General features: G+C 38.5%; 8 protein-coding genes across 21 annotated transcripts; 6 read left to right on the forward strand and 2 right to left on the reverse strand.

Moving 5' to 3' along the window:
- Positions 1-141: 141 nt before the first annotated feature.
- On the reverse strand, positions 142-3,712 carry LOC104745016 (putative zinc transporter At3g08650). Of its 3 annotated transcripts, none has more exons than XM_019237373.2 (7): positions 3,325-3,553; positions 2,940-2,983; positions 2,230-2,842; positions 1,731-2,015; positions 1,524-1,652; positions 1,315-1,412; positions 142-1,223 (listed from the first exon to the last, which is right to left on the reverse strand). In XM_019237373.2, the coding sequence occupies exons 3-7, from the start codon at positions 2,692-2,694 to the stop codon at positions 407-409; spliced, it is 1,794 nt and encodes a 597-aa protein (XP_019092918.1). In that variant the 5' UTR covers positions 2,695-2,842; positions 2,940-2,983; positions 3,325-3,553; the 3' UTR covers positions 142-406. The 3 variants fall into 3 exon arrangements, with proteins under 3 accessions (XP_019092918.1, XP_010464474.1, XP_010464473.1); XM_010466172.3 differs by having other exon boundaries at positions 2,940-2,987; XM_010466171.3 differs by lacking the exon at positions 2,940-2,983 and having other exon boundaries at positions 3,325-3,712.
- Positions 3,713-4,889: 1,177 nt separating this feature from the next.
- Positions 4,890-7,382, forward strand: LOC104745017 (putative BTB/POZ domain-containing protein At3g08660). The gene is made up of 4 exons (XM_010466173.3): positions 4,890-5,151; positions 5,254-5,320; positions 5,407-6,498; positions 6,572-7,382. Exons 1-4 carry the CDS (start codon positions 5,054-5,056, stop codon positions 7,088-7,090), a joined length of 1,776 nt encoding a protein of 591 aa, XP_010464475.1. The 5' UTR covers positions 4,890-5,053; the 3' UTR covers positions 7,091-7,382.
- Positions 7,383-7,587: 205 nt separating this feature from the next.
- Positions 7,588-10,807, forward strand: LOC104745018 (uncharacterized). The gene is made up of 5 exons (XM_010466174.3): positions 7,588-8,174; positions 8,551-8,656; positions 8,859-8,967; positions 9,142-10,083; positions 10,163-10,807. Exons 1-5 carry the CDS (start codon positions 7,982-7,984, stop codon positions 10,517-10,519), a joined length of 1,707 nt encoding a protein of 568 aa, XP_010464476.1. The 5' UTR covers positions 7,588-7,981; the 3' UTR covers positions 10,520-10,807.
- A 922-nt stretch (positions 10,808-11,729) lies between these two features.
- LOC104745019 (putative inactive receptor kinase At3g08680) lies at positions 11,730-15,154 on the forward strand. The gene is made up of 3 exons (XM_010466175.3): positions 11,730-12,353; positions 12,832-14,171; positions 14,254-15,154. The coding sequence occupies exons 2-3, from the start codon at positions 12,896-12,898 to the stop codon at positions 14,892-14,894; spliced, it is 1,917 nt and encodes a 638-aa protein (XP_010464477.1). The 5' UTR covers positions 11,730-12,353; positions 12,832-12,895; the 3' UTR covers positions 14,895-15,154.
- Positions 15,155-15,337: 183 nt separating this feature from the next.
- Positions 15,338-16,707, forward strand: LOC104745020 (ubiquitin-conjugating enzyme E2 11-like). Of its 6 annotated transcripts, none has more exons than XM_087488002.1 (5): positions 15,338-15,460; positions 15,576-15,670; positions 15,938-16,065; positions 16,184-16,291; positions 16,384-16,707. In XM_087488002.1, exons 2-5 carry the CDS (start codon positions 15,595-15,597, stop codon positions 16,525-16,527), a joined length of 456 nt encoding a protein of 151 aa, XP_087344128.1. In that variant the 5' UTR covers positions 15,338-15,460; positions 15,576-15,594; the 3' UTR covers positions 16,528-16,707. The 6 variants fall into 6 exon arrangements, with proteins under 6 accessions (XP_087344128.1, XP_087344131.1, XP_087344130.1 ...); XM_087488005.1 differs by having other exon boundaries at positions 15,348-15,460; positions 16,187-16,291; XM_087488004.1 differs by having other exon boundaries at positions 15,404-15,496; positions 16,187-16,291.
- Positions 16,708-17,618: 911 nt separating this feature from the next.
- LOC147926231 (ubiquitin-conjugating enzyme E2 11-like) lies at positions 17,619-18,962 on the forward strand. Its single transcript, XM_087488006.1, has 5 exons — positions 17,619-17,788; positions 18,039-18,136; positions 18,220-18,347; positions 18,446-18,550; positions 18,645-18,962. The coding sequence occupies exons 2-5, from the start codon at positions 18,067-18,069 to the stop codon at positions 18,783-18,785; spliced, it is 444 nt and encodes a 147-aa protein (XP_087344132.1). The 5' UTR covers positions 17,619-17,788; positions 18,039-18,066; the 3' UTR covers positions 18,786-18,962.
- Positions 18,963-19,799: 837 nt separating this feature from the next.
- LOC104745022 (thioredoxin H9) lies at positions 19,800-21,330 on the forward strand. 4 transcript variants are annotated; one of them, XM_010466177.3, is made up of 5 exons: positions 19,800-20,168; positions 20,326-20,415; positions 20,546-20,665; positions 20,795-20,917; positions 21,010-21,330. In XM_010466177.3, the coding sequence occupies exons 2-5, from the start codon at positions 20,395-20,397 to the stop codon at positions 21,166-21,168; spliced, it is 423 nt and encodes a 140-aa protein (XP_010464479.1). In that variant the 5' UTR covers positions 19,800-20,168; positions 20,326-20,394; the 3' UTR covers positions 21,169-21,330. The 4 variants fall into 4 exon arrangements, with proteins under 4 accessions (XP_010464479.1, XP_010464478.1, XP_010464480.1 ...); XM_010466176.3 differs by having other exon boundaries at positions 19,808-20,168; positions 20,377-20,415; XM_010466178.2 differs by having other exon boundaries at positions 19,808-20,081; positions 20,377-20,415.
- Positions 21,331-21,931: 601 nt separating this feature from the next.
- On the reverse strand, positions 21,932-24,957 carry LOC104745023 (serine/threonine-protein kinase AtPK2/AtPK19). Of its 4 annotated transcripts, none has more exons than XM_010466179.3 (6): positions 24,673-24,957; positions 23,285-24,131; positions 23,110-23,192; positions 22,718-23,012; positions 22,491-22,595; positions 21,932-22,388 (listed from the first exon to the last, which is right to left on the reverse strand). In XM_010466179.3, the coding sequence occupies exons 2-6, from the start codon at positions 23,918-23,920 to the stop codon at positions 22,080-22,082; spliced, it is 1,428 nt and encodes a 475-aa protein (XP_010464481.1). In that variant the 5' UTR covers positions 23,921-24,131; positions 24,673-24,957; the 3' UTR covers positions 21,932-22,079. The 4 variants fall into 4 exon arrangements, with proteins under 4 accessions (XP_010464481.1, XP_010464482.1, XP_010464483.1 ...); XM_010466180.2 differs by having other exon boundaries at positions 24,589-24,753; XM_010466181.3 differs by lacking the exon at positions 24,673-24,957 and adding an exon at positions 24,355-24,606.
- Positions 24,958-24,973: the final 16 nt, after the last annotated feature.

Below are 24,973 nucleotides of genomic sequence, written 5' to 3' on the forward strand. Positions count from 1 at the left end.
AGTTTTAATGGACTACGTAACTAATGATGCGTCTTTCATTATGACGGCGTCAACTAATAATGGGTTTATTGTGTGTAATTGGACAGATGATGATGATTGTCAAGAAAACAAGAACCACTTGCAAAATTTGACTAAACAATATTGTCAAAAGAAAAATAAAATAAGCAATCTATGGTCAAAAGTGTTGTTACATTCCAGTAGATTAGAGCTAAAGAAAGCCCCCATCTACTTTATCTCAATCCAAACATATATATTTAGGTTAACAGTACAAGACACTCTCTTTTCCATTCAACCTACCATCCAACAAGTTTCTATTGACACAAGTTAAACCAGAGTATGAAGTACATATCTTACAACAACATGGAATGAAAGAGAGAGTGTGTGTGTGTGTGTTCACAAGGAATCATCATCTAACAGCCTCAGGTGCAGAATTGCAGTAGGGCGTGTGCAAGCACACGAGTCTCGTGAAAGTCAGACACACAACAGCACACGCTAGTCCCAGCACCATCCCCACACTGCCTTTCCTTCTCTCTAACCTCACCGCTCTCTTAATCACCTGCCAGAAGCTGGGCAGTAATCCACCGCATGCCACCACCATTACGTGGTCCAGTCCACTGTAATCTATCCCGGCTAATATGGATCCTATGGCTGATATGGGTCCAACAAATCCTATTAAAGCAGCTGCTGCAAGAGCTGCGTGCCAACTGTCAGTAGCCCCAAAGACACAGCTTGCAACCGCTGTCCCTCTAGGAAGCCCGTGTAGGGAAACCGGGAGAACCATGTGTCTGCCAAGTCCATAAGCATTTGGAGCAGCTACCCCAAGAGCAAGCCCCTCGGCTAGTGCATGGAACCCAACCGCTCCACATGCTAATAATGATTGGAGTGTTATCACACTGGTTGGAAAATTGGTTACAGGGTTTATTAAACTGCCTGCCCCGGACTTTTTTCGACAAGTTACATTCAGGATGCTCGAGCTAATGAAATGGCTCAGTCCAGCTCCAACTGCAAGTAGACTAAGCAGAGGGATGAATCCCATTTTTGCGGATACCAGTAGTTGAAGCGGACGCCAAAGACCAAGGACAAAAGCAATGCCTGAGGCTACTCCCATGAGAAGGGCGTGCTGGAGGCGGAAGGTGACTGCCGATGCAACCAGAAATACACCCCCAAGCAATGGACCCAGACCAAAGAGGAGTGAAACGAAGAAGCCAGAGGCATCCTCTGAGCTGCAGATTGGAGAAAATGAAGCCTTAGTTGAATTTAAGAACCAATATATTGGAACAACATATAAATTTTACTTGAATTCCGTAGTTTTACTTGTAATCATGTGTGAAACTCTCGAAAAGAGTGCTAAGAGCTTCCATGGAAGCTACTGATATTGTGGCTGCAGATGCCACTTGCGACGGAGACGCTTCCTGTTGTGGTAACAATGAATAGAATTTAATTCAGTATACTAAGTGAAATCCGCATATCTCTCAAATACGAACATCAACAATTGATTTCATAAATCACGACATGAAATTCACCTTAAATGCATCAGGAAGCACTTCAGCAATAACCATCCAAATCATGCATCCGGCAGCAAATCCAGTGCAAAAAGGCAAAAACTTGCTAAACGCATCAGCGCATAAAAAAGCTGGCACAGCGACGATAGGCTGGTAAAGAATACCAAAATGAATCAGTAACATGTTATGCAAACAAAGACATTAAATCACAGAACATCATATGATTACCTGAGGTAAGGATGTTATTATACTCCAGAGCATGGCATTTTGTGGAGAAACACCCCTTGATGCCAGCACCATGCTAACAGCCAACCCTTCTGGAATGTTATGGACAGCTATGGCCAAAGTGACCAGAAGCCCTTGACTAAAACCCTTTGAACCAGCGAACGATACACCAACCCCAGATCCTTCCCCAAAAGAATGAAGTGTCATAATTCCTATGACGAGAACAACTTTAGTTGCATCTGCACCTTTAATATCCAGCATGCTAACTTCACCATATTGTTCAAGAATCTGTCCAAAATACAGAGTCTTAATGAGTGAGTTTTTAATTCTGAAATTTCATACAACTTGGCAGGCAGCTAATGTAAGAGGAAACAAGAGAAAAGACAAGTTTTTCTCGGCATGTGAGTCTAAACATTTATGAGATTCTACAACTCTGCAGTTGATAAGAGTATACAACAGAAAAGTAACTAGATGACTGACAGCCAAACATTCAGTTGCTTACCTTCTTGCAGAGCCAGATGAACAAAGCACCGGCTAGAATCCCAATAACAACCCAGTTACCAGAGCCATGCTCCTGCCCTTCCTTTACAAGATCAAAGCTAGCAGCCAACATAACACCAGCCGCCATGCCATTGCATATTCCAGCCCATTGAGGATCAAGTTCAACAAAGAAGAAGGGCACTGCACCTAACCCAGTGGCAGCAGCCATTGCCAAGGTGAACAAGGCAACAGTGGAGACAGAAACTTTGCTGTGACTGCCTCTCTTGTCACCCATTCCTATGTCATGTAAGGTTTTCTCTACACCACTTCCGTCAATAACATTCCGTCCCATGTTTTCATGGGGTGAAGCTCTAACTTTATGTGAAACCTCCCATTGAGAATCTGCGCCGGCGGTGTTCCCAACGAATACAACGAAGAATAAGAATAGAAGCGGCAGAAGTAGTCGTTTGCAGCCTGAATGCATCATTTTTTGATGCTGAAAGATCTTCTTCAAGCAAGTTTTCTCCTTACAAGAGATTTGAGAAAAACGCTCGATAAATTAAAGGGAATAATACCAAATAAACTCCAAAGGCTCTGTAGGAATCAAAACTGCATCAATAGGATGTAACTGTTCCCTGTTGAATAAAAATCATAAGAAATAAATATTCAACTTAGCAAACTGTAAAGAATAAAACTTTCAATAAGCATAATAAATACCCTTGTTAACATTACCCGTTTCATAGATCACAACGCACATAATTATCTTCCCTACGCATCTAACTACAATATGAACGCATTAGATAAATTTGCTTTAAGAAAAGGATATAGTATCATCATCATCCAAACCTAAACCTAAAGTCTCTTAAGAAAACCCAGAACTACAAAGCAACATTATTTGCAAAATCAGAATCCTTCCTTTTTTTTGGTACAGAATCGTTCAAAAAAATCGGATTTTTTTTCTTCAAAAAACTCTGATTTCTAGCAATTTAAATTACCTGGTTACAATTCGGGAGCCAAATTTCAGAAATTTAAGGTTAGATCTACCATTCTAGACGATTATATATATATAATTCTACCAGGAACCCCAGATCAATGCCAACGAGATCGCAGAACTTACCGGCAGAGGAAAAAATTGGAGCACGAAAAATATTGGATCGGACGTACATGAGCAGAAAAAAAAATTTCAAGAGATGAATAAGAATTAAGAGGAGATGTGATGAAAAGGAAGAAATTATTTGAAAAAGGAAGAACCCTACTGCGACGACCAAATCCCTTCTCGGTTTGGACTTTGGAGGATACTTTGGGATAAATCATTCAACCCAAAACATTTTCACACGAATATCCCCTCTAATTTTATTTTTTTTCCTTAAGTACATAAATAAAGAATTTGTGAATAAGACCCTCAAGTTTGAAAATATCCCCATAAATAGTCATAATTAGGTAATAAAATTAAATTAACGTCCACAATGCTAGGGTTCGAGTCTTCTTCTTATATACTATATGGCAGTGGACATATTATATTGTTTATCATGTGAATTTATTCGTGAGTTCACGTTTGTTTCTGCATTTAAGTCAAGCAAAACATCTAATAGCTTGACAAATTCAGACACCTATTCTATATTTTTATATTCAATCACTTGCAAGTTGCAAATGATCATCACCAACACGATTAGTCATAAAAGATCGCATTTTTTCCGCGATTGCAAAAGGTAGTTTCGGATATTTGATAAACCAAAAAAAAATTGATATGAAATAGATTTGTTTGTTTGTACCATAACAGTTAAAATTACACATTTACTACAAATTATATATATATAGAACCTACAATGCGCCACCAATCCTATGTCAAGTAGACAACTTGATCAACGGGTTACTGTACTCTTTTGGATAGTATTTAAATTTTGTGGTGCATATAACTACACATCAACTTTGGCTAGTAAACATGTATATACATGAAAAGCACGAGATGTACAATAAGAACATACCAAAAGAAAACACAGTGATGCATTAACTAATTGAGAACCTGAAATATCTTTTCCAAAAAGTATATCATTTATCTCTGTCCTTTGCTATTTGTTTGCTCCACTCTGGTCGGTCTTGATAAGACCGCGACTCCAATTCTCTCAATTCTTCTGTATCTAAAAAAGAGGTATAAGTCTTGACCAAGTTTGGACAAACTTCCACCAAACTTATTATGAGTTTTGTTAGAAGTAGAGTGTTTTACATTATTTATGGTTTAATAGCGTGTTATTTTTCTAAACCGGTGTGATATAATGGGAATGCAATAAAGAGCATGTTTACGATTCCAAGATACAACAATAGTGGAGTCTTTATAGAGTTCCGTGCCCACATCCTCTTTGCTTTTCTCACGTGCTCTGAATCATATGTCACCCTTAAATGAGTTAATTTGGATTTGGAACACGTAGCTGAAGATGCACAAAGGACTAGCATGTGAAACGAGACGGTCCGATCAGGCTGAGCAGTGAGCACTAAGTCCAAAAAGTCCGACCAATGCCGTTATACGTAGCTTAAATTTGGTTCAGTACAAAAAGAATTTAATAATTCCAAAAGTTGGACCGAGTCCGTCCATGAAAGTTTAAACCGGGAATTAACCCGGTCTAAAAGTTTTGTAACACTATACCCGTTATGCTTTTTAAATAAAGACAAAGCTTTTCTCCTCTTGAGCACTCGACAATCTTTATTCCTCCGTAACTTTCTTAAGAATGCTGCAGCGTCTCTGTCCGCACACAAAGCCAAAGCAGAGAGATTGATCTGTTAATCCCAAGACAGTATTCTCTGTAAACTCGAGTATCCCGGCGATCTGTAGTGAGATAAAGAGATTCACGATGGGAACTATTTCAGACAGCCCTTCTTTATCTCTCTCTTCTCCTTCTTATACTCCTTGTAACAGTCGCTCCTCTGTTCCTACCACCTTCTCCACTCGGTCTGTCTTCCCTTTCCATTTTTGTAATCTCTGTTTAGTTTTAAATATATATTCACTTGATTGATGATGTTATGAACGTATTGATTTTTATGACAAATGCAGCATATTCTCTGATGTTGCGGGTGACATCACTGTTATTGTCGATGGGGAATCATTTCTACTCCACAAGGTTAGTACTGTTCGACGAAATTACTTCCCTTTACAATTTTTGAACGAAGGCATCAGAAAAAAAATAAACAATAAACATTATTGCAGTTTCCGCTAGTAGCTAGGAGTGGAAAAATGAGGAAGAAGGTGAGAGAACTCAAGGACTCTTCTTCCACCATCGAGCTCAGAGATTTCCCTGGTGGACCTACGACGTTTGAACTCGCCATAAAGTTCTGTTACGGTATTGTCTTCGACATCACTGCCTTCAACGTTGTTGCTCTCCGTTGCGCTGCTGGTTATCTTGAGATGACTGACGACTATAAAGAAGAGAATCTGATCTTCCTAGCCGAGAATTACCACGACAAGATCTTTTTCCGCAGTCTCCATGAATCTGTCCAAGTACTCTGTTCTTGTCAGACGCAAGAGATGGCTGAAACGTTTGAAATCCCTAACAGGTGCGTGGAGGCAATCGCCATGAACGCTTATAGAAAACAGTTAGTATCAGGTTTGTCAGAGGAGCTCAAGGGAAGAGATTGTCTCGAGCTGTTGACCGAAGAACTCTCTGCTCTCGGGATTGATTACTACTCCCGAGTTGTATCAGCAATGGCGAGATTAGGCGTAAGGTCAGAGAGTATCGTCGCTTCTCTTGTGCATTACGCTAAAGCATCAGTAAAAGGTATCATCAACCGAAACTGCGAGGAGCAGAGGAAAATAGTTGAAGCCGTGGTTACACTTTTGCCGAATGAACAAAAAGGATCTTATTCTTTCTCAATTATACCTCTCAGTTTCCTCTTTGGGATGCTAAAGGTTGGAACTATAATAGATATAGAGATCTCTTGCAGGCTCGAGTTAGAACATAGAATCGGGCATCAGCTAGAGACCGCGTCTCTCGATGACCTTCTTATACCATCTGTCGAAAACGACGATTCACTTTATGATGTGGATACTGTCCATAGGATACTCACATTCTTTCTTGAGAGGATCGAGGAAGAAGATGAGGAATGTGGTTACGACTCTGATTCCACAGGACAGTACAGTTCGTTGCTAAAAGTGGGACGGCTCATGGATGCTTACTTGGCTGAGATCGCACCGGATCCATACCTGAATCTACACAAGTTCACGGCCATTATAGAGACATTACCCGAACATGCACGTATCATAGACGACGGGATCTACAGAGCCATCGATATGTATCTCAAGGTAAATAAAAAGTAATTGTCTTCTCTATGTTTTAGAAAACATCTCAAACTAATAATCAAATATGGAAAATTAGGCTCATCCGTTATTGACAGAAGAAGAAAGCAAGAAGCTTTGCAAATTCGTTAACTGCAACAAACTCTCAGAAGAAGCAAGCAACCACGTGGCACAAAACGATCGGCTTCCAGTACAAATGGTGGTTCGAGTGCTTTACTCGGAACAGATGCGACTAAAGAAAGCTCTGTCGGGAGAATCAGAAGAAGGGTCGTCGTCGTGGGTTCTGTCGTCAGGGGTACAAAGCAGAGCGGTTTCGCCAAGAGACACGTATGCATCGTTGAGAAGAGAGAACAGAGATCTGAAACTGGAGATATCGAGGATGAGAGTGAGAGTGAGTGAGTTAGAGAAAGAACACAATTTGATGAAACACGAGATGATAGAGAAATCTGGTAATAATAACGGTGGAAGAACGTTCTTGACGTCGCTGTCCAAAGGGATTGGGAGGATTGCGATATTCGGTAGAGAAAACCGGCGAATGAATAACCGGAAATTGAGGTCGGTATCGGAAAGAAAGCCAATTAGAAGGAGGGGTAGTTAAAACGTCATCGTTTCAAAAGGTCACCGTTTTAAGGGGTTGCTATCTCTTATCTATATTACAGAGACAAGTCATGTGTAGCGGGGAGTATGATGGGCCGGAAGGAGTGTGAAGTAGGCCCAATAAAGAACAAAGGAGGTATCGTTTTCAGCCTATAAAAAACAAGGAAAACATGGGAGTAAATGGGGGTCGAGCCCGAGCCGTCTTTGTCCATAATTCCGATAAGGAAAACAAAATAAATATAAATATATGTTTGTTTAAAAATAATAAAAATATGTTGTTACGATTTGCCAAAGTGAGATAAGGTAAGCAATCTACTAGTACTATGGTTGTTTGTTAACGGTTACTAACACAACAATACGGTAAATTTTGGGTTTTTTGTTTGGTAGGTTTCCGGAAATAGTACGTCACCTGTAATAACAAAATGATTTTGGTTAAAATATCAACTTCTTAAAAAAATTTACAAATAAAGAAAGAGAAGAGCACGTGGGGTCTAACTCATACACATTCATAAAAAAAAAACTTACTATTATATTACTAAGAAATAAGGAAACTACCTTCACATCTCCGCCTCATAAATATTTTATATTATATAGTTTTTATAAAAAGAAATATAAAAAAGGGAGTATGATTGATTGATGAGGAAAAAAGAAGAAGATGAACATGCATCGTGATAACATTAGATGGTTACAACATATCCCTCACCAACTTGGAAGTGACAACAATTATACATTTTTACTAGTAGATCTGAATCTCTCTCTCCTTCTCTCTTTCTCTTTTTTTCTTCTCTAATGGCGTAATTTGTAAGCAAACTCCTTCACATACAGCCTCGACTGCTTCTTTCGTTTTTTTGCTTGCCTCTCTCTCTCTCTCTCTCTCTCTCCTCCGACGACAATGAATAGGAATCTAAGAGAATCTCTTTCCGGTGGGAGGAATATTCCGGCGATCTCTCAGTTTCGTAGAGGAGGCAGCAATCACAACAACATATCTCAAAACGGTTTCGCGAGAGAATCCGATGAGAATCTGGATCTCTTCTCAAAGATCCGTCGCTCTTTCCCATTGGCTTCCTCCGACGAATTACCCGACGGTTCGTTCCAATTTTGCCCTCTCTTTTTTTTTGAGTTCGTTGTGACTAGTCAAAATTTGTAAATTTATAAATATATAAAAATAAAAATCTGGGGATCTTCGAATTTGTTGCTACGAGACACAGTTGTCAGATTCAGAGACGAAAACGATGTTCACTCTTTCAAACTGTCTTCGTCTTCTAGATTCGATCTCTTTGCTTTTCTCTCGGTTATAGTGATTTGTTGAGAGACAGTGCCATCTCTAACAAAAGTACTTTTCTTTTTTTGGGACCAATGAAGTTTTTTGCTGGATCTCTTGTTCTACTACTTCATCACTTCTGATCTGTTTCTTAAATTTGACACTAATATATCTCTGCACACGACATTTTTTGTCTACAGTTTCTGCAAAACTTGGGAGACTCTCGGTCGGATCCAAACCAGCTCCTAGAGGCAAAGGTGATGATCTCTTGTCTTCCGCTGAAGGTGGAAAAAATGATTATGATTGGTATGTTTCTGCTGATTACTCTGTCTCTCTCTTTGCATATCTTTGTGCTTCCTATCGAATAGTTGCCCACTCTGTAATTAGAAATTGCTGATCTTTTTGGTTACCCTGCACTTGGGAGTGTCCACTTTTCTGTTGGGAAGGTTAAATTATGTATAGGAACTGACTCTTTTTTCATCTCTTGGCTCATTTATGTTATCGCTAGGCTTCTTACTCCTCCTGGAACACCTCTTGGAAACGATTCTCATTCATCATTGGCAGCTCCAAAGCTTACATCTTCCGCTAGAGCCAGTTCTGCTTCAAAGGCATCAAGGGTACAAACTTTCTTCATTGAGTTTTCCTTTTTCTCCCTTCTGGTTCTTGATGACACATTCAAGAGCTTCTGAAACTTTGCCTTCTTTGTTTGGTCTTCATAACTTCCTGATTCATACAACTGCATTACCTTATTCATAAACCAATAAACCAATGCTGTTATTTTCCTTGTTCAGCTTTCAGTTTCGCAGTCAGAGACCAGTTACCATTCCTCACGTCCTGCTAGAAGTAGCTCAGTGACTCGCCCGTCCGTTTCCACCTCGCAATACAGCTCATTTACTTCAGGCCGTTCACCATCTTCCATCTTGAACACTAGTTCTGCTTCAGTCTCGTCCTACATCAGACCTTCATCCCCGAGTTCCCGTTCTTCATCTTCAGCTAGACCTTCCACTCCCACCCGTACTTCTTCGGCATCACGGGCCTCAACTCCTTCGAGAATCCGTCCTGGGTCATCTAGTTCATCCATGGACAAGGCCAGACCGTCCCTGAGCTCAAGACCATCAACTCCAACTTCTAGACCACAGCTCTCAGCAAACTCCCCAAATATAATTGCTTCTAGACCAAATTCACGTCCTTCAACCCCTACCCGTCGCAGCCCATCAACCTCGGTGTCTGCAACTCCAGGATCCAATATTTCAAGTGGACGTGCTGCATCAAATGGTCGTAGTGCACCTTCATTGTCTAGGCCAAGCTCTCCTGGACCTAGAGTTAGAACTACCCCGCAACAGCCAATTGTGCTACCAGACTTTACTCTTGATACCCCACCTAACCTCAGAACAACTCTCCCGGACAGACCAATATCAGCTGGCAGGTCCAGGCCAGGCACAGGTGGCAGCACGGCAAAGGCAAGTCCAGAACCCAAAGGTCCAATCACAAGAAGGAATTCATCTCCTATTGTGACGAGAGGAAGAATCTCGGAGACCCAAGGAAATGGCCGTTTTGGTGGTAATAGGCAGCATCTTACAGATGCACCAGAGCCCCGAAGGATTTCAAACGTTTCTGAGGTAACTTCACGGAGAACTGTGAGGACCTCGTCAACTGCTGTCACAGACAATAATAACAACGGACTTGGCAGGTCATTCTCAAAAAGTTCACTGGATATGGCCATTAGGCACATGGTACGTATATATCTTTTCTCAGTAGGCGCGCAAGTAGGTACCATGCTTTAAATATCTCAACATGTTTGATGGTGTGTAGGACATAAGAAGCGGGAAGACCAATGGTTGCGCACTATCAACAACAACGCTATTTCCTCAGAGCATCAGACCAGCCTCATCCAAGATCCAGCCAATCCGTTCAGGGAATAATCATTCGGAGTCTATCAGCAGCAACGGGACAGAGAACGGGAATGAAGCAAATGAGGGTAGAAGACTGATGGGGAAATTGAGCGACATGGACATGTATGAAAGCTCGAGGTATGATGCATTGTTGTTGAAAGAAGACGTAAAGAACACAAACTGGTTGCATAGCATTGATGACCGGTCGCCAGATCACGGACTCATATTTGACAATGGAGGATTCGAGCTGCTTCCAGAGCCCTTTGCCCCACTCTAACACACACACACACACACCACAAGTAAACAACTTTTTTTTTTCTTTTCTAAAACCGCATTTCTCTCTTTTTTTTTTTTTTAATTTATCTTACACAGTTTGTTTGCTTGTCAATGGTGGAAAGACGGAGGTATTGAGATATAAGTGTCTAGTGGTTCTTGGTTCTTTGGTTACTGATTCTTGATTTATTGGTTTTCTTGAGTGAGGTTTGTAACTTACTATTCCCTCTGTTTCACAAAAAGTGTCATTTTGACACAATGCACACAAATTAAGGAAAGATAGAATTATACATGTTTACCCCTATTTAATAAGTGACTAATGGTTTAAATTCAATGAAAATGAGCTTTGGGATAAAAGGTAAATTAGAAAATTTAATGTAAAAAATACATTGGAATTGTAAAGTGACAGTCTTTGTGAAATAAGGAAAATTCTTCAGAATGACACTCTTTGTGAAACAGAGGGTAGTAGTTATAATAATATTTGAAGAGATGGTAACGTAAATGTAATATTGAATTTATCATGTAAACAAGGATCTTGAACGAAACAATTAGAATGTGAAAGAGGAAAGAGACAGAGAGAGAGATTCACGCGCCTAACGTGAATCAATGACAGAGCTGAGTTAATAATGTGTGACAGCGAAGTTCAACCAACAAAAGAGCCAGTAGTAGTGTTTTGAAAAAGAAAAAGAAAAAAATAATTCTAGAAATTGACTTTCAATTCATGTCATATTTGATACCAGTACAATATTAATAAGAAGATTTTCAAATTTTGTATTTTTGTTTGTATTTTATAATGATACACACCCCTTATAAATACCCTCATTTATGTCACATACCAAACTTCTCCCCATCCAGGGGTCCATTTTTAAGAAAGATACCCGAATTAAAATAGTAGTATCATTAAATAAAGTAAGCTCAATTTGCAGCATACTAATCTGTTAAATATTCCCCTACTTTTGTTGCTTCCCTTACCCATCTTTTTTATAAAAAAAAACAATCTTGAAATATTCTTATCACCGCATTATAAAGAGAATCAGAATTATCCAATAATTAATATAAGTTGCATATTTTCACATTAGAATTTTTTTAAAAAATTGTCATTAAGAAGGCAATATATTTAATTAATCATCTGACTGACTCATTCAATACGAAAATTATTACTAGTCGGTTTTAAAGAGAATTTAAATGTAGGGAAGTTTCAGTAATTGCCCTTTAATAAAAGTATATACTAATTCGTTGAGAAAGAATAAAACAAAACAAAAGAGAAGAGAAATTAACAAAAGGACAAAATAAAATTTGGCTGAGTAAATTAAAAAAATCTAAAAAATCGGAAGAGAGTCAAAGCCCAAAGGAGGAGAGGCATTAAGCCAACCAAAAGAGCAAAACAAAAAGCAAATCGGAGTAACAACAGAGAGAGAGAGAGAAGAAGAAGAAGAAGAGAGATTTGGAATCTGAAACCGAAACATCGAGATTTACGTTTCTCTCCGTTGGCGTCACGCCGAAGCTTCCATCTCTCTTCTTCCCCAGATAACCCCCCCCCACCAACGTTTTTTGTTAAGCTAAATCTCTAAAACACACTCTCTCTCTTCTGACTGTTTTATCACTTTGTCACTGAATCTGCATCAATGGCGATTCCAGATTCCTCACTCTTTTCTGCTTTTTGCTCAATCTTCTTCTTCACGAAATGCCGTTGTTAAAAAAAAAAAAGTGATTTCTCCACTACAACCCAATCCCCCCCTTTCCTTTGCATTTATTCCACTCTCTCACTCTCATCTTCTTCTACGATCAGCTTCTTCTTCCAATGCCCTTCACGCTTCTCGTCTGAACTCACCTCAAAGGTCTCTCTCTCTCTCTCACTTTCGATCTTATTGTTTTCTTCTTGTTTAGCTTAAGTTTTCTTCGTTTTCAATTTTAGTTTCTCTGTTTTGGTTTAGCTGAATAAACCCTAGTTTTCTAATCTTGTAGATTTTACAGATCTGGGCTTACATAATCGATTCTAAATTTAGTAACTTTCGTAATTTGGGTTTTTAGAGATTTCATATAACCCATGAGAATTCTTCACATTGTGCATAAAAACCTTCCGAAAGTTCTGATTTTGATTGATAATTGAATAAGTGTTGCATTGGATTTATCGTCATTCCACATTATGGTTCGTGAGACACAAGTCGTCCAATAGGTTTTTGCTTTTTTCACTTATGGAGAAGTTCCTTATTTGTCATTATTATTAAGGAAGCTTTCCATTATCCTGTGATGATGTGTCGGTGTCCTTCTTGGCTCTGGAAACCCTAACATGATGTGTTTTGTGTTCTCTTGCAGTTTTGAATGAGAAAGCTTTGATGTGAATGAGCCTGAGAGTATTATAACAAAAAAGGACTGATTGATGATGATGATGAAGATTGTTGCGGCCTTCCTTTTTCTTTTGGTCTCGCCTTTTGTTTCCCGTTGTTTGTCTGCAGACATTGAGTCAGACAAGCAAGCACTTCTTGAGTTTGCGTCTCTTGTTCCTCACAGTCGCAAACTCAACTGGAACTCCTCAATCCCAATCTGTGATTCTTGGACCGGCATCACCTGTTCCAAGAACAATGCTCGTGTAACCGCACTTCGTTTGCCTGGATCTGGTCTTTATGGACCTTTACCAGAGAAAACATTTGAGAAGCTTGATGCCCTCAGGATCATTAGCCTTAGATCCAACTATCTTCAAGGGAACATTCCATCTGTCATTCTTTCTCTTCCGTTTATCCGATCACTCTACTTTCATGACAACAACTTCTCTGGTACTATCCCTCCCACTCTTTCCCATCGCCTTGTTAATCTTGATCTCTCTGCCAACTCGCTAACGGGAAACATTCCGGCCAGTTTACAAAACCTTACCCACCTCACTGATCTCAGCCTACAAAACAATTCTCTTAGTGGGCCAATTCCTAACCTACCTCCTCGCCTGAAATACTTGAACTTGAGCTTCAATAACCTCAACGGGTCAGTTCCTTCTTCTGTCAAGTCCTTCCCAGCGTCATCGTTTCAAGGGAATAGTCTTTTATGTGGTGCTCCTCTTACTCCATGCCCAGAGAACACCACTGCACCATCTCCTTCCCCGACTACACCAACAACCGCCCCTGTTCCAAACGATACAAACAAAAAAGGTCTCTCCACTGGAGCTATTGTAGGCATTGCAGTTGGAGGTTCAATTCTGTTGTTTATCCTTCTTGCCATCATAACCCTGTGCTGTTCCAAGAAAAAAAATGGCGGGCAAGAAGGCACTGCTGTGCCAAAAGCTAAACCCGGGAGGAGTGACAACAAGGCAGAGGAGTTTGGGAGTGGTGTGCAAGAGGCAGAGAAGAACAAGCTGGTCTTCTTTGAAGGAAGTTCATATAACTTTGATCTTGAGGACTTGCTCAGAGCCTCAGCTGAAGTTTTAGGGAAAGGAAGCTATGGGACAACGTATAAGGCCATCTTAGAGGAAGGAACCACTGTAGTGGTGAAGCGGCTGAAAGAAGTAGCAGCTGGGAAACGGGAGTTTGAGCAGCAGATGGAAGCCGTGGGAAGGATCAGTCCACACGAGAATGTAGCTCCTCTCCGTGCTTATTACTTCTCAAAAGATGAGAAATTGCTCGTGTATGATTACTACCAAGGGGGCAACTTCTCCATGCTGCTTCATGGTAATATGATGTTTCACATGTTATTCAAAAGATTATAAAGAAAGCGGCTTTGAAGTAACATTTTTAGATGAATTCATTGCAGGACACAACGAGGGAGGAAGAGCAGCGCTGGACTGGGAAACAAGGTTAAGGATCTGTTTGGGAGCTGCAAGAGGAATTTCTCACATCCATTCAGCAGCTGGTGCTAAACTTCTCCATGGAAACATCAAATCACCAAACGTCCTCTTAACCCAAGACCTTCATGTCTGTGTCTCCGATTTTGGTATAGCACCACTGATGAGCCACCACACCTTGATCCCATCAAGAAGCTTAGGTTACAGAGCACCGGAGGCCATAGAAACCCGGAAACATACTAAGAAATCCGACGTGTACAGCTTTGGTGTACTGTTGCTAGAAATGCTGACAGGGAAAGCAGCAGGGAAGACGACAGGGCATGAGGAAGTGGTGGATCTGCCCAAGTGGGTGCAGTCAGTGGTGAGAGAGGAGTGGACTGGAGAAGTGTTTGACGTAGAGCTCATCAAACAGCAACACAACGTGGAGGAAGAGATGGTGCAGATGTTGCAGATAGCAATGGCTTGTGTGTCAAAGCATCCAGATACTAGGCCTTCAATGGAGGAAGTCGTTAACATGATTGAGGAGATTCGACCTACAGGTTCTGGTCCTGGTTCTGGTAACAGAGCCTCCTCGCCTGAAATGATTAGAAGCTCTGATAGCCCGGTTTAGATTGGTTTTTTTTTTCTTTTCTCAAATCATTATTTATTTTGCTTTTCCTTCTTCTTCTTCTTCTTCTTCTTCTTCTTCTTCTTCTTCTTCTTCTTCTTCTTCTTCTTCTTTATAATAAACCGTTTTCCTAGTTCTATTATCATGTCTGACTGCATAATTTGTTCCAAACATTATCAGGAAAAGTAGTGTAATTGAAACCCTCACCATGAATGGTTTGTAGCTGTTAGTTTGGTTTTAATTTTAAGTGTGCGATTAGTTTCCGGTTTGGTTTTTTTTTTATTTTATTCAATTTTTCAATCATCCAAAAAAAAGGACTCTTGTGATTTGGATTTTGAACCATTCACGATGAGGGTTTCAATTACACTACTTTTGAATAGTGCATGTACTAAAATGCTAATTAAGTTACAAAAACGAACTAAAATGCAATATTACCCATAAATAAATATAGGTCAGCGTGCTGACAGAGACTCATGACTGACTTGTTTGGATTCTCTCTGACTATAATAAAGAGACAAAACTAGGAGTTGAAGAGAAGCTGTAATCCAATTCTACCATCTCTCTCTCTGGTAAAACCACTAAATTTCCTTAGGATTAGCTTTCAGGTTTTTCTGATCACTTACTATTTGTGCTGTTTGGTTCGGAATCTTCGTCTGACTACTCACTGATCTCTTGTGTCCGCAGTTTTGGTTGTGTCTGACGCATGGGTTCGGCTTCGAAGCGGATTTTGAAGGAGCTCAAGGATCTGCACAAGGATCCTCCTTCACATTGCAGCGCAGGTAAAACCTCTCACTTCTCTAAACCATTAATTTCGCACTGGAGACTCACTGAACTAGATTGGTTAATATTTCATCAGTTTGATGTTAGGTTTTATATAATAAAACTTTCATTCACCGAATCCATATTTTGCTTCTGAGAGTTCTTTTTGGTAAAAGCTTTCATTTCATGTCTCCAGAGCTCAGTTTATGTCAAGTATCTCTCGTCTTGTACCTCTTGTTAATATGTTCTCTACTGATCTAACTTTGCTGTCACATTGTATTTTTTAGGTCCAGTGGCTGAGGACATGTTTCATTGGCAAGCAACTATCATGGGATCCACTGAAAGCCCTTATGCCGGAGGAGTATTTTTTGTTTCCATTCATTTTCCTCCTAATTATCCTTACGACCCACCAAAGGTGTTTGTTCTGTTCTGTTGCAGAATGAGACATTCTTAAGATCATTGGGTTTTTTTTTTTTTTTTTTTTTTTTTTTTTTATCATAGATCTTATGTATGATGATGTGTATACGATTTAGCAGGTCTTTTTTAAGACTATGGTGTATCACCCAAACATCGATAGGAATGGAAGCATATGCGTTGATAACCTGAAAAAGCAATGGACTCCCGCTATTACCATATCCAAGGTTTGTGTTTTGTTTGTATCCCTACCCTACTACCATTTAAACACACTTATGTTCGTATTTTGAACGCGAGTGGTTGATGCTATGGAAATCAGGTTTTGTTGTATTTTTGCTCGCTGCTGACTGACCCAAACCCTGATGATTCTCTTGTGCCGGAGATTGCTAATATATACAAGACAGATAGATCCAAGTACGAGTCGACTGCGAGAAGCTGGACACAAAAGTACGCAATGGGTTGATAAGACAAATGTTGTCTGGTCTCGATCGAGACAAGCAATGGGACTCTGTTATTGCGCATGTAAATGTATATATAAAACTTATTAAAAAAGACACTGCAGACGGTATCATGCGATTGTAATCGTAAAACTTAGCTGTAACCTACTCTTCTTCTGTTCTGATCACTATTAGCTTATTATTTATTTCGATGGGTCTACTTTTTTTACTCTCTTGTTTCCTCCTCACTTGGTTGCAACCACCGCAAACGCCATGTTTGGATTGTCTGGTCCACTCATGACAGAGGACGTATGCATCACATGATTGTCAGCAATTACAGTCACATTTGAAGATTTCTTAATTGAATCTTGAGGATGAGCTTCATCTTTCCCCATGAATGCTGAGAAGAATGATCAATAGACTCTGAAATGTGGATGATGATGATGTGCAAAATTCCTCGTCTTTAAATTCTCAAGGAAAACAAAAAAACATTATCTTACTTTGTATCTTCTTTTTAAATACAGTTTCTTCTCGAACAAGTTATGGAATATTGTTTGATCGCCGCTGTAAGACTGTGGAGCCATCCATGAAGTAAGCCACTCTCCACAACAAAGTCATTCTTCATCTCAGAATCTATTCGCAAGATTGATCGGAGGAAATCCTCGTGTTCGTAGATTGATTTTCATCCTATTCCTCTGTTAATTTTACTTAATCGATTTTCACTCAATCGATTTTCACTTAATGTTAATTTTAACACTTCTATTAGTTTTTTTAATGGTTTTTATAAATAATTTTGCAATTATTTTCTATTTAAACTGTTTTTTAAAAATTTTTGAATTTAACTAACGTTTTTGGTTTTTCTAAGTATTTTTGTTTTAAAAAATCTACGTACAGTAAAACCTCTATAAATTAATATTTTATAAATTAATAATTTTTACTCTATCAATTGAAGTGGGCCAGTGTAAAAAATAGCAAAATTCGATAAGATAATAAGATAATATTTTTTTGAATAAATTAATAATAATGTAATTTTACACATATATATATATATATATATATATATATATATGCTGATATATTAATATGACTTTAGAAAATATGACTTTAGAAAATAAACATATTTGGCATGAGAATTAGAAGGTTCCAGACTGACTCTTTTAGATTCTCTGGCTATATTAATAAACACAAGGAGACCCTCTCCCTTTATCTCTCTCGCTCGCTCGCTGCATTCCGTATTTTTTAGATTCTCTTCTCTCGTCAGTGCCCGTCAAAGAAGCTTCGGTTGTGGTACTCATCTCTCGAACCCTAACTGATTATCTCTCGAACCTTGCTCTCTCTGTTTTCTGGTTTCGCAATACTTGTAACTTGTTAGTTAGTTAGGGTTTCTGATCTCCTACGTTACCTGCGTCTGTGTTGTTTGTTTGGGAATCATGCTCTTCCTCTATGATCTTTTATGTGTTGTTAATTAGTTGAATTGTTTTAAGTTTTCTCCTCTTCTCTCGATAAATACTCATTGCGTTGCCTTGTCTTGTTGCAGTTTTTGCAAGTTTTACGTGTCTGAGATCATGGCTAATCGTCGTATTGCGAGAGAGCTCACGGATCTGCAAAGAGATCCTCCTTCAAACTGTAGCGCAGGTAATCTAGATTGATTCCTTTATGTTTTGTTTTGTTGTGTGAGTTGATGACGAAATATTGTAACGTCTTCATTCTTTGATTAGGTCCTGTGGGTGAAGACATGTTTCATTGGCAAGCAACTATCATGGGACCCCATGACAGTCCGTATGCCGGAGGAGTATTTATGGTCACCATTCGCTTTCCTCCAGATTACCCTTTCAAGCCACCAAAGGTATTGTTGTGTGTTTTCACTAATTAATCATCTCTTGTGACATGAATTTTTTTTATGATCATCAGACTTATATTAGCGATGTGTATACTATGTTGTAGGTTTCTTTCATAACTAAGGTGTACCACCCAAACATCAATAGCAATGGAAGCATTTGCCTTGATATCCTGAAAGAGCAATGGAGTCCCGCTCTTACCATATCCAAGGTTTGTGTTTTGTATGTTGTGGTATTTTTTTGTATGAGTTTTTTTTTTTTTTTTTTGGTGTGTTAATGACAGTGATTGAATGTTGTGTTGTTAGGTTTTGTTGTCGATTTGCTCGCTGTTGAATGACCCGAACCCGAAAGATCCTCTTGTGCCGGAGATAGCCCAGATGTACATGGTAGATAAACCCAAGTACGAGTCGATTGCGCAAAGCTGGACACAGAAGTATGCCACTTGATGATAAAACAGAGCAAAAAGGTTCTGTTACTTTGCATGGAAGTGGAAATTTGAAGAAAAAAACATATGATTTTTTGTTGGGTTTATATTATATTAGCAAACGATATTATGTTATTATCATAATCAAACGACTTATTTAGCTGATCTTAATTATCTATATTAAACCTGATCTACATTATGATTTTCTCTCATCACTTAAAGAGTCTGTAGACTCGTTTTCAAAAGTGAACTTTTTTTAACCTACAACAATCTTCATTCATTCATCCTTCTGAGTATTACCATCAAACTATTTTGGAGTAGCGCTATATCGAGAATACTGTGACATACTTTTAAACAAAAAGTGGTAATATATATTACTCACTAGTGCTCCTAAGAAGTTCGGAAAATTGGCTTTTTGTTATCAAATAGTAGTACTCGATTTATAAACAATATAGTACGTAAGAAAATTGCAATGTCTTTTCTTTTTCAACAATTGGTATAAACAAAAAGGAATACTAGTAGAACAATATAGAAGATGGGAAAAAATTTGAGAGATTAGATCTCTGTACAATGGGTTGACTTGTCTTCTAACTTGAAAAATAAGCTTTAAAAGTCCTTTTTTGGTGTTCCCCTTTATTTCACTATTAATATGCTTTATATATTTAAAGGAATATCTGTATTAGTCACTAAACAAGATTAGATGATTGTGGTATCAATTAACACATACTTATTAGTTATTAGACAGTAGTCACAAAATTAGATAATTGTGGTATCGAACTATCGATTCACATTGTTTGTTTCGGTACTTTCTTCATTGCATGTGTAACTGCAATCTCAATTGCCGACAAACTACAAAAAAGTACAGCAATCTAACTTTAAGACTTGGCAAAAAAAAAAACTGTTAAAAGTACATAAAATAAAAATTAGAAAAAAAAATAATTAAGAAAAAAATTAGTAAAAGGAACTATACAATACAACAATTTCGTTATAGTATAATTTATTCGAATTTATTTATAAAAAGCGTTAAAAACCAACTAATAAAGTGAATTCTCGAAAAAGGAAAAAAAAAAAAAAAGGTGGGACGGACAGAGAGGAAAAGAGGAGGGCAAAGTCGTAAATTTACAGAGAAATAAATAGAAGTTGAGTCATTTAATGGTGGAGGGAGGGAGAGCTTCTTCTCCAATCAACGACTCATTCTAATTTGGTCTTCCTCTTCTCTCACCCCCTTCCTTCAATACGACTGCGTTTCTTCCATTTTCTTCATCATCCATCCTCTCAACACCAGATTACAAACACACAAAACACAAAAAAAGTTTAGGTAAAAAATAAATTATCTCCTTTCTCTTTGTTTGTCTCTAAAAGTTTTAGGCTTTTCAGCCTCTCTGATCGTTATCCGATCTCAAAGGTCCGTTCTTTCCTTGTTTAGATTCTCTTTTTTTTTTTTTTTTTTTTTTTTTTTTTTTGTTGGTTGCCTAAACTGTTTTCAAGTTTTCGGTTTATTCGTGTTGTTATTGCAAACCACTCTTCGCCAATTCGATGAACTGAAAGTTTTTTAATTCCAGGAAAATTGCAATAATAATAAAAAAAAAAGAATCGATTTTTATATATTTCAGGCGAATTCGAACATTCAAATGGGTAGCTGCGTCTCTAAGGTAATGAATTAAGACAACAAAACCTTTGGCTTGGTTCTTTGTCGCATGTTGTCCTGATTGTATTTGTTGTTTCTGCGATGATAATGTAAAAGAAGAGGATTTTTTTGTTGTTGTTTGCTTTGGTACGTAGGGGAAAGGAGACGATGATTCCATCCACAACGTTGAGTTTTCCGGTGGCAATGTTCATCTGGTTACAACCAAAGAGATCTGGGATGACAAATTAGCTGAAGCTGCCCGTGATGGCAAAATCGTAATTATCTCTCCTCTCTTTTTCTTTTTTTTTTTTTCTCATCGAGTGTGTGTGTGTTTTTTTCAATCTCAATGCCAACCAATCTCATAAATAAACCATATTCTTCTCTCTAATTCTCTGTAAAAACAGGTGGTTGCAAACTTCAGCGCGACATGGTGTGGTCCTTGTAAGATTGTGGCACCATTCTACATCGAGCTCTCAGAGAAACACACTAATATCATGTTCCTTCTTGTAGATGTTGATGAACTCAGCGTAAGTGTCTCTTATTCTTGTTTCTCGTCTTCTCCTCAGCGTAACACAAACGTCTTTCTTTAAATGTATTTGTGTGATGATTATGTGTGCAGGATTTTAGCTCATCATGGGACATAAAGGCAACACCAACCTTCTTCTTCCTAAAGAATGGACAGCAAATAGGCAAGCTTGTTGGAGCTAACAAACCAGAGCTACAAAAGAAGATTACTTCTATCATTGATTCTGTGCCTGCTAGTCCTCAACGGTCTTGACTCTACTAGCACCCCTTTTGTATCTTCTGAGGTCTGTTCTTTGTGTCTTCTTCACCGTGTGATCAATTTGGTTGTGTAATGTAAAATGTTTAAAAAGATCACTAAAAACAATTGAGTTAGAGAAGAGCTTCCTGTTTTTATATAATATGCATCTTTTTTCGATTCTCTCAGTACTCAATATATCCTTGAATCGTCGCAATCTAAATGTTGCAAGCCTAGAAGCTTCTCTCTACTTTGATTTCTTCTTTGATATCATCATACACTTTACTAATGAAAGGCACTTATCCAATGCTTTGAGTATTTATGACATCTTGATCTTTCTCTTAAACTTGCGGATTTCATTTGTCACAAATCGCTCAAGCAGAGATCGGTTTCTAAACCAGATAGAAGCAGAACATAATAGGGCCAAAAATATTGGAGCTAGAATATTATAATTAGTCTGAATATGAGCTAACATATTGCAAGTGAAGATATGACTCTTCTTCAAACTCCACATAGTTTTGTTTCCAAGAATAGAGAGTTTGTGAATAATTCTTGCAAATTTTAAATTGTATTGTAAGTTAAGAGACTCAAAAGAACCATCTGACTTTGACTTGAACTTTGTCTTAAACTAAACTCTAATATTTAAAGCCTTAAAGGTAAATGCTAGCTACTAGTCTGGTGGTCCAAAGAAACGTCTTTATGATATTACGTTTTTATTACGTTGAAGAGGGTCAAAGGTCAAATATTAGCAGCTCTGGTTCAATAATTTAACAATCTCTTCTCGATCAATACATTCCTTTTTCATTATTTTAATAAGATATCGTAAATTAAATATAAAACAGTTTTTTTTAGTCAAGTCAACCGTAGATTTGTTACATGTTCATATGCTTCAGTGATCGAAGCAGGAGTAACATGTCGTTAAAGTTCATTTACAAGTTGGATGTGGATCTGTGAAGGAATGAAGGAGGAGGCCTCACGTATGTGAAGTTGGTAAATGGGTTGGCCTTCGGATCCGAACTCGGACTGCTTGCCGGAGAATCCAAAACAGACATTTCAGTCCAACATTTGTCAAAATTTGCTATGCATTGTCTTCCTGAAACCTCCGGCTTGAAACTTGGTTGTACTTCTCTAGCCTCCAGCTTCTTCCAGTTTATTCCCTTGAACCATTTGTGCTTTTTTATTTCCTCTGCTCCAGTCGGTCCACTTCCCAGTCGCCTTTCTGGCTCTTTTGCCAGCAGCTACATATTCATTACAAAGTCAGAATCAGAATTGCTCTAAATCCAATGCTTCAAAGTACAAAAAGATTGTAGAAGAGTCTTCTCATAAGAATATTTACTTACCCCTTTCAGTAAAGCATGAGCTTCATTAGACAGAAACTTCGGAAGCTTGATCTTTTCCTTTACTATACTCTGCTGTATCTTTCCTTTGCTCCCGACAAAAGGCGGCTGCACAAGTAAAACAATGACATTACAACACAATTTCAGTTATCACCTAAACAAATACCAAGCCATTAGGCTTCTCATGCAACAAAAGAAAGAAAAAAAAACACACTTCTTTTTTTTTTTACCTTGCCAGTGAGCATCTCATAGAGAAGGATCCCTACGCTCCACCAGTCGGCAGCCTTATCGTGTCCTTTACCGCGAACAATTTCAGGGGCCATGTACTCGGTAGTTCCACACATAGAGTTTGATCTTGTGTTTTCTTCAAATTCCTTTGCCAAACCAAAATCTGTTAACATAACGTGGCCATCAACGTCCATGAGTATGTTTTCAGGTTTAAGGTCTCTATGCATTATGCCTTTCTCATGGAGATGGGAAACTGCAGAGACAATTTCTGCAGTGTACGCACGAGCCAAGTCCTCTCTGTAAAACAGTAAAAAACAGAACTAGTTTAAACCTTGCAGACAAATTCTTGGCGAAACTCTAAAGATGGTTCAAGGAAAAAGAATCTACACGAAACCTGAAAAGCCCTTGGTGATAGAGCTGGAAGAAAAGATGACCTCCGTTTATAAAGTCGAGCACAAGATATAGCCTGTACTTGGTCTGCAAGGGAATGTATTACACTCTAAGTTAAGAAGTAGTGAAGTAAAATCAAAAGGATGCAAAACAGATAGACAAAAAAGTGGAACATGTACCTGAAAAGAGTATTTAAGTTGGACAATGAATGGATGATCGATTTTTGTAAGGATATCGCGTTCAGCTTTCATGTATTCAGCATGGTTCTTCTCAACAATCTTATCTTTTCTCATGACCTTCATGGCAAAGATCTCAGAGGTGTCTTTTTTCCTGACCTGATACACTTTCCCAAATGCACCTTGTCCCACAACTTTCAATACCTCAAAGTCCTCAATGCCTACTACGCCTGAAACCTCCCCTAGTTCTCCCTCTGGAGATTTATCACTGTCAGTGTCTTCATCATTACCAGAGAATTCATCGTTTTTTTCAAGACACTCTTCCTCCACTAAGTCAATTGAGTTCTTAGTCTCACGTAAGGTAAGCTTGTTCAGGTTCAAAGAAAGATTAACGACAGAAGATGGGCCAACCAATGAGTGGGATCGGCTGTAGACAACAGCAGGCTCGTCACAAAGAACATCACTGGGGTCTTCAGAGGAGTTAGTTTCAGGCATTGGACCAAAAACATCAGAGAAGTCGAGCTCAAGGTTATCATTGAAGACAGGTTTTGGAGGGCTGATGGATAAATAGAGGTGTTTCTGAAACGGCTTGCCAGTCAGGTTTGTGTTGGCAACAACAGGACACTGAGAAGAAACCATTTTTCTAAACAAATCGTCCAAAAGAATGATCACAGAGAAACAGAAAGCTTCACAAGTTCACCCAAATTGGCTACGGATGGAGTGAGTGAGGGAGAAAATTTGGAATAGTAAACCAAAATCAAGGAAGATGAGCTCTTCTTCTTGTTTCCCAATTTTAAGGAAACAGTGGTTGCTGCACAAGTGCCCAAATGCCATCAAAGTGCTCTAAGATCTGCAGTTCATAAAAGTTGAAGAGGTTAAGACTTAAGACATCATCATGAAAAGAAAAGAAAAAAAACTCAAAGTACATTAACTAATTATTGACCAAAAACAATGAAGAGAGACGGATACGGAATTAAAAATAAGCAAGTGGAAAAGATTCTTTTTTGAATTACCAAAAGCCAAAAGCTATAATAAAGTCAACATATTTGACATTAAGAAAACACCACACCGACCTAATATCTTTAGATGATCATCTGACCCAAATAAAACCCAGAAGTTTTAGAATTGCCCTATTCAGAATCGGTTAAAAAAAAACAATAGCTGGTTCGTTGATCAAAAAAAAAAAAGCTGGGCCGCCGCATAACACAAGCAATTTTGTAGAACAAAACCAGATAAACAGAGGAAAACTATGAGCTGTACCCTAAAAAAAAAGGTTTCGTGTCGTAGAAACAATAATATGAACTTACAATAATTTTAAAATCTAGAATAAGAAAAGGAATCCAAACACTGCGAGAGCTAAAAAGTCAAAGACGGAGAGAGAGGGATTTTACCAGGGAATATGCTTTGAGGAAGGAAGGAGACGAGGAGAGAAGAAGAGAAACTTAAAAAGGAAAGCCAAAGCCAAAACCCACAAGGAAAAGGTTTCGGAAGGCGCGTGGCTTCTTCTTTTATTATGTCTTTCAGAAGCATCGTGGATCATGGGGTCAGGACACGTGTTCCTGTTCTATTGGGACACCTATAATTTCTTCTCTGTTTTTTTGTGTGGGCCGGCGGCATTATTTAAAGCCCATTACAAACACCACCACTCTGGTCCAAAAGCAACACGTATCGTTATCACCTAACAGTTTACAG

This window comes from Camelina sativa, chromosome 15 (genome assembly GCF_030686135.1).
Source record: "Camelina sativa cultivar CO46 ecotype springtype chromosome 15, ASM3068613v1".
Classification (NCBI taxonomy): domain Eukaryota; kingdom Viridiplantae; phylum Streptophyta; class Magnoliopsida; order Brassicales; family Brassicaceae; genus Camelina; species Camelina sativa.

Bases quoted from the DNA above. Each gene is read 5' to 3' on its own strand.
- LOC104745016 (XM_010466171.3), bottom strand. From the start codon at position 2,694: ATGATGCATTCAGGCTGCAAACGACTACTTCTGCCGCTTCTATTCTTA. The intron at 1,413-1,523 runs GTGAATTTCATG...TTACCACAACAG, and splicing joins TGCTTCCTGATGCATTTAAG to GAAGCGTCTCCGTCGCAAGT. The intron at 1,224-1,314 runs GTAAAACTACGG...TCCAATCTGCAG, and splicing joins AGTTTCACACATGATTACAA to CTCAGAGGATGCCTCTGGCT.
- LOC104745017 (XM_010466173.3), top strand. From the start codon at position 5,054: ATGGGAACTATTTCAGACAGCCCTTCTTTATCTCTCTCTTCTCCTTCT. The intron at 5,321-5,406 runs GTTAGTACTGTT...ACATTATTGCAG, and splicing joins AATCATTTCTACTCCACAAG to TTTCCGCTAGTAGCTAGGAG. The intron at 6,499-6,571 runs GTAAATAAAAAG...ATGGAAAATTAG, and splicing joins CCATCGATATGTATCTCAAG to GCTCATCCGTTATTGACAGA.
- LOC104745018 (XM_010466174.3), top strand. From the start codon at position 7,982: ATGAATAGGAATCTAAGAGAATCTCTTTCCGGTGGGAGGAATATTCCG. The intron at 8,175-8,550 runs GTTCGTTCCAAT...TTTTGTCTACAG, and splicing joins CTCCGACGAATTACCCGACG to TTTCTGCAAAACTTGGGAGA. The intron at 8,657-8,858 runs GTATGTTTCTGC...TGTTATCGCTAG, and splicing joins GGAAAAAATGATTATGATTG to GCTTCTTACTCCTCCTGGAA.
- LOC104745019 (XM_010466175.3), top strand. From the start codon at position 12,896: ATGATGATGATGAAGATTGTTGCGGCCTTCCTTTTTCTTTTGGTCTCG. The intron at 14,172-14,253 runs GTAATATGATGT...AATTCATTGCAG, and splicing joins CTTCTCCATGCTGCTTCATG to GACACAACGAGGGAGGAAGA.
- LOC104745020 (XM_087488002.1), top strand. From the start codon at position 15,595: ATGGGTTCGGCTTCGAAGCGGATTTTGAAGGAGCTCAAGGATCTGCAC. The intron at 15,671-15,937 runs GTAAAACCTCTC...TGTATTTTTTAG, and splicing joins TCCTTCACATTGCAGCGCAG to GTCCAGTGGCTGAGGACATG. The intron at 16,292-16,383 runs GTTTGTGTTTTG...TATGGAAATCAG, and splicing joins CCGCTATTACCATATCCAAG to GTTTTGTTGTATTTTTGCTC.
- LOC147926231 (XM_087488006.1), top strand. From the start codon at position 18,067: ATGGCTAATCGTCGTATTGCGAGAGAGCTCACGGATCTGCAAAGAGAT. The intron at 18,348-18,445 runs GTATTGTTGTGT...ACTATGTTGTAG, and splicing joins ACCCTTTCAAGCCACCAAAG to GTTTCTTTCATAACTAAGGT. The intron at 18,551-18,644 runs GTTTGTGTTTTG...TTGTGTTGTTAG, and splicing joins CCGCTCTTACCATATCCAAG to GTTTTGTTGTCGATTTGCTC.
- LOC104745022 (XM_010466177.3), top strand. From the start codon at position 20,395: ATGGGTAGCTGCGTCTCTAAG. The intron at 20,416-20,545 runs GTAATGAATTAA...TTTGGTACGTAG, and splicing joins TGGGTAGCTGCGTCTCTAAG to GGGAAAGGAGACGATGATTC. The intron at 20,918-21,009 runs GTAAGTGTCTCT...TTATGTGTGCAG, and splicing joins TAGATGTTGATGAACTCAGC to GATTTTAGCTCATCATGGGA.
- LOC104745023 (XM_010466179.3), bottom strand. From the start codon at position 23,920: ATGGTTTCTTCTCAGTGTCCTGTTGTTGCCAACACAAACCTGACTGGC. The intron at 23,193-23,284 runs GTACATGTTCCA...ATTCCCTTGCAG, and splicing joins AACTTAAATACTCTTTTCAG to ACCAAGTACAGGCTATATCT. The intron at 22,596-22,717 runs GTAAAAAAAAAA...TTACTTGTGCAG, and splicing joins ATGAGATGCTCACTGGCAAG to CCGCCTTTTGTCGGGAGCAA.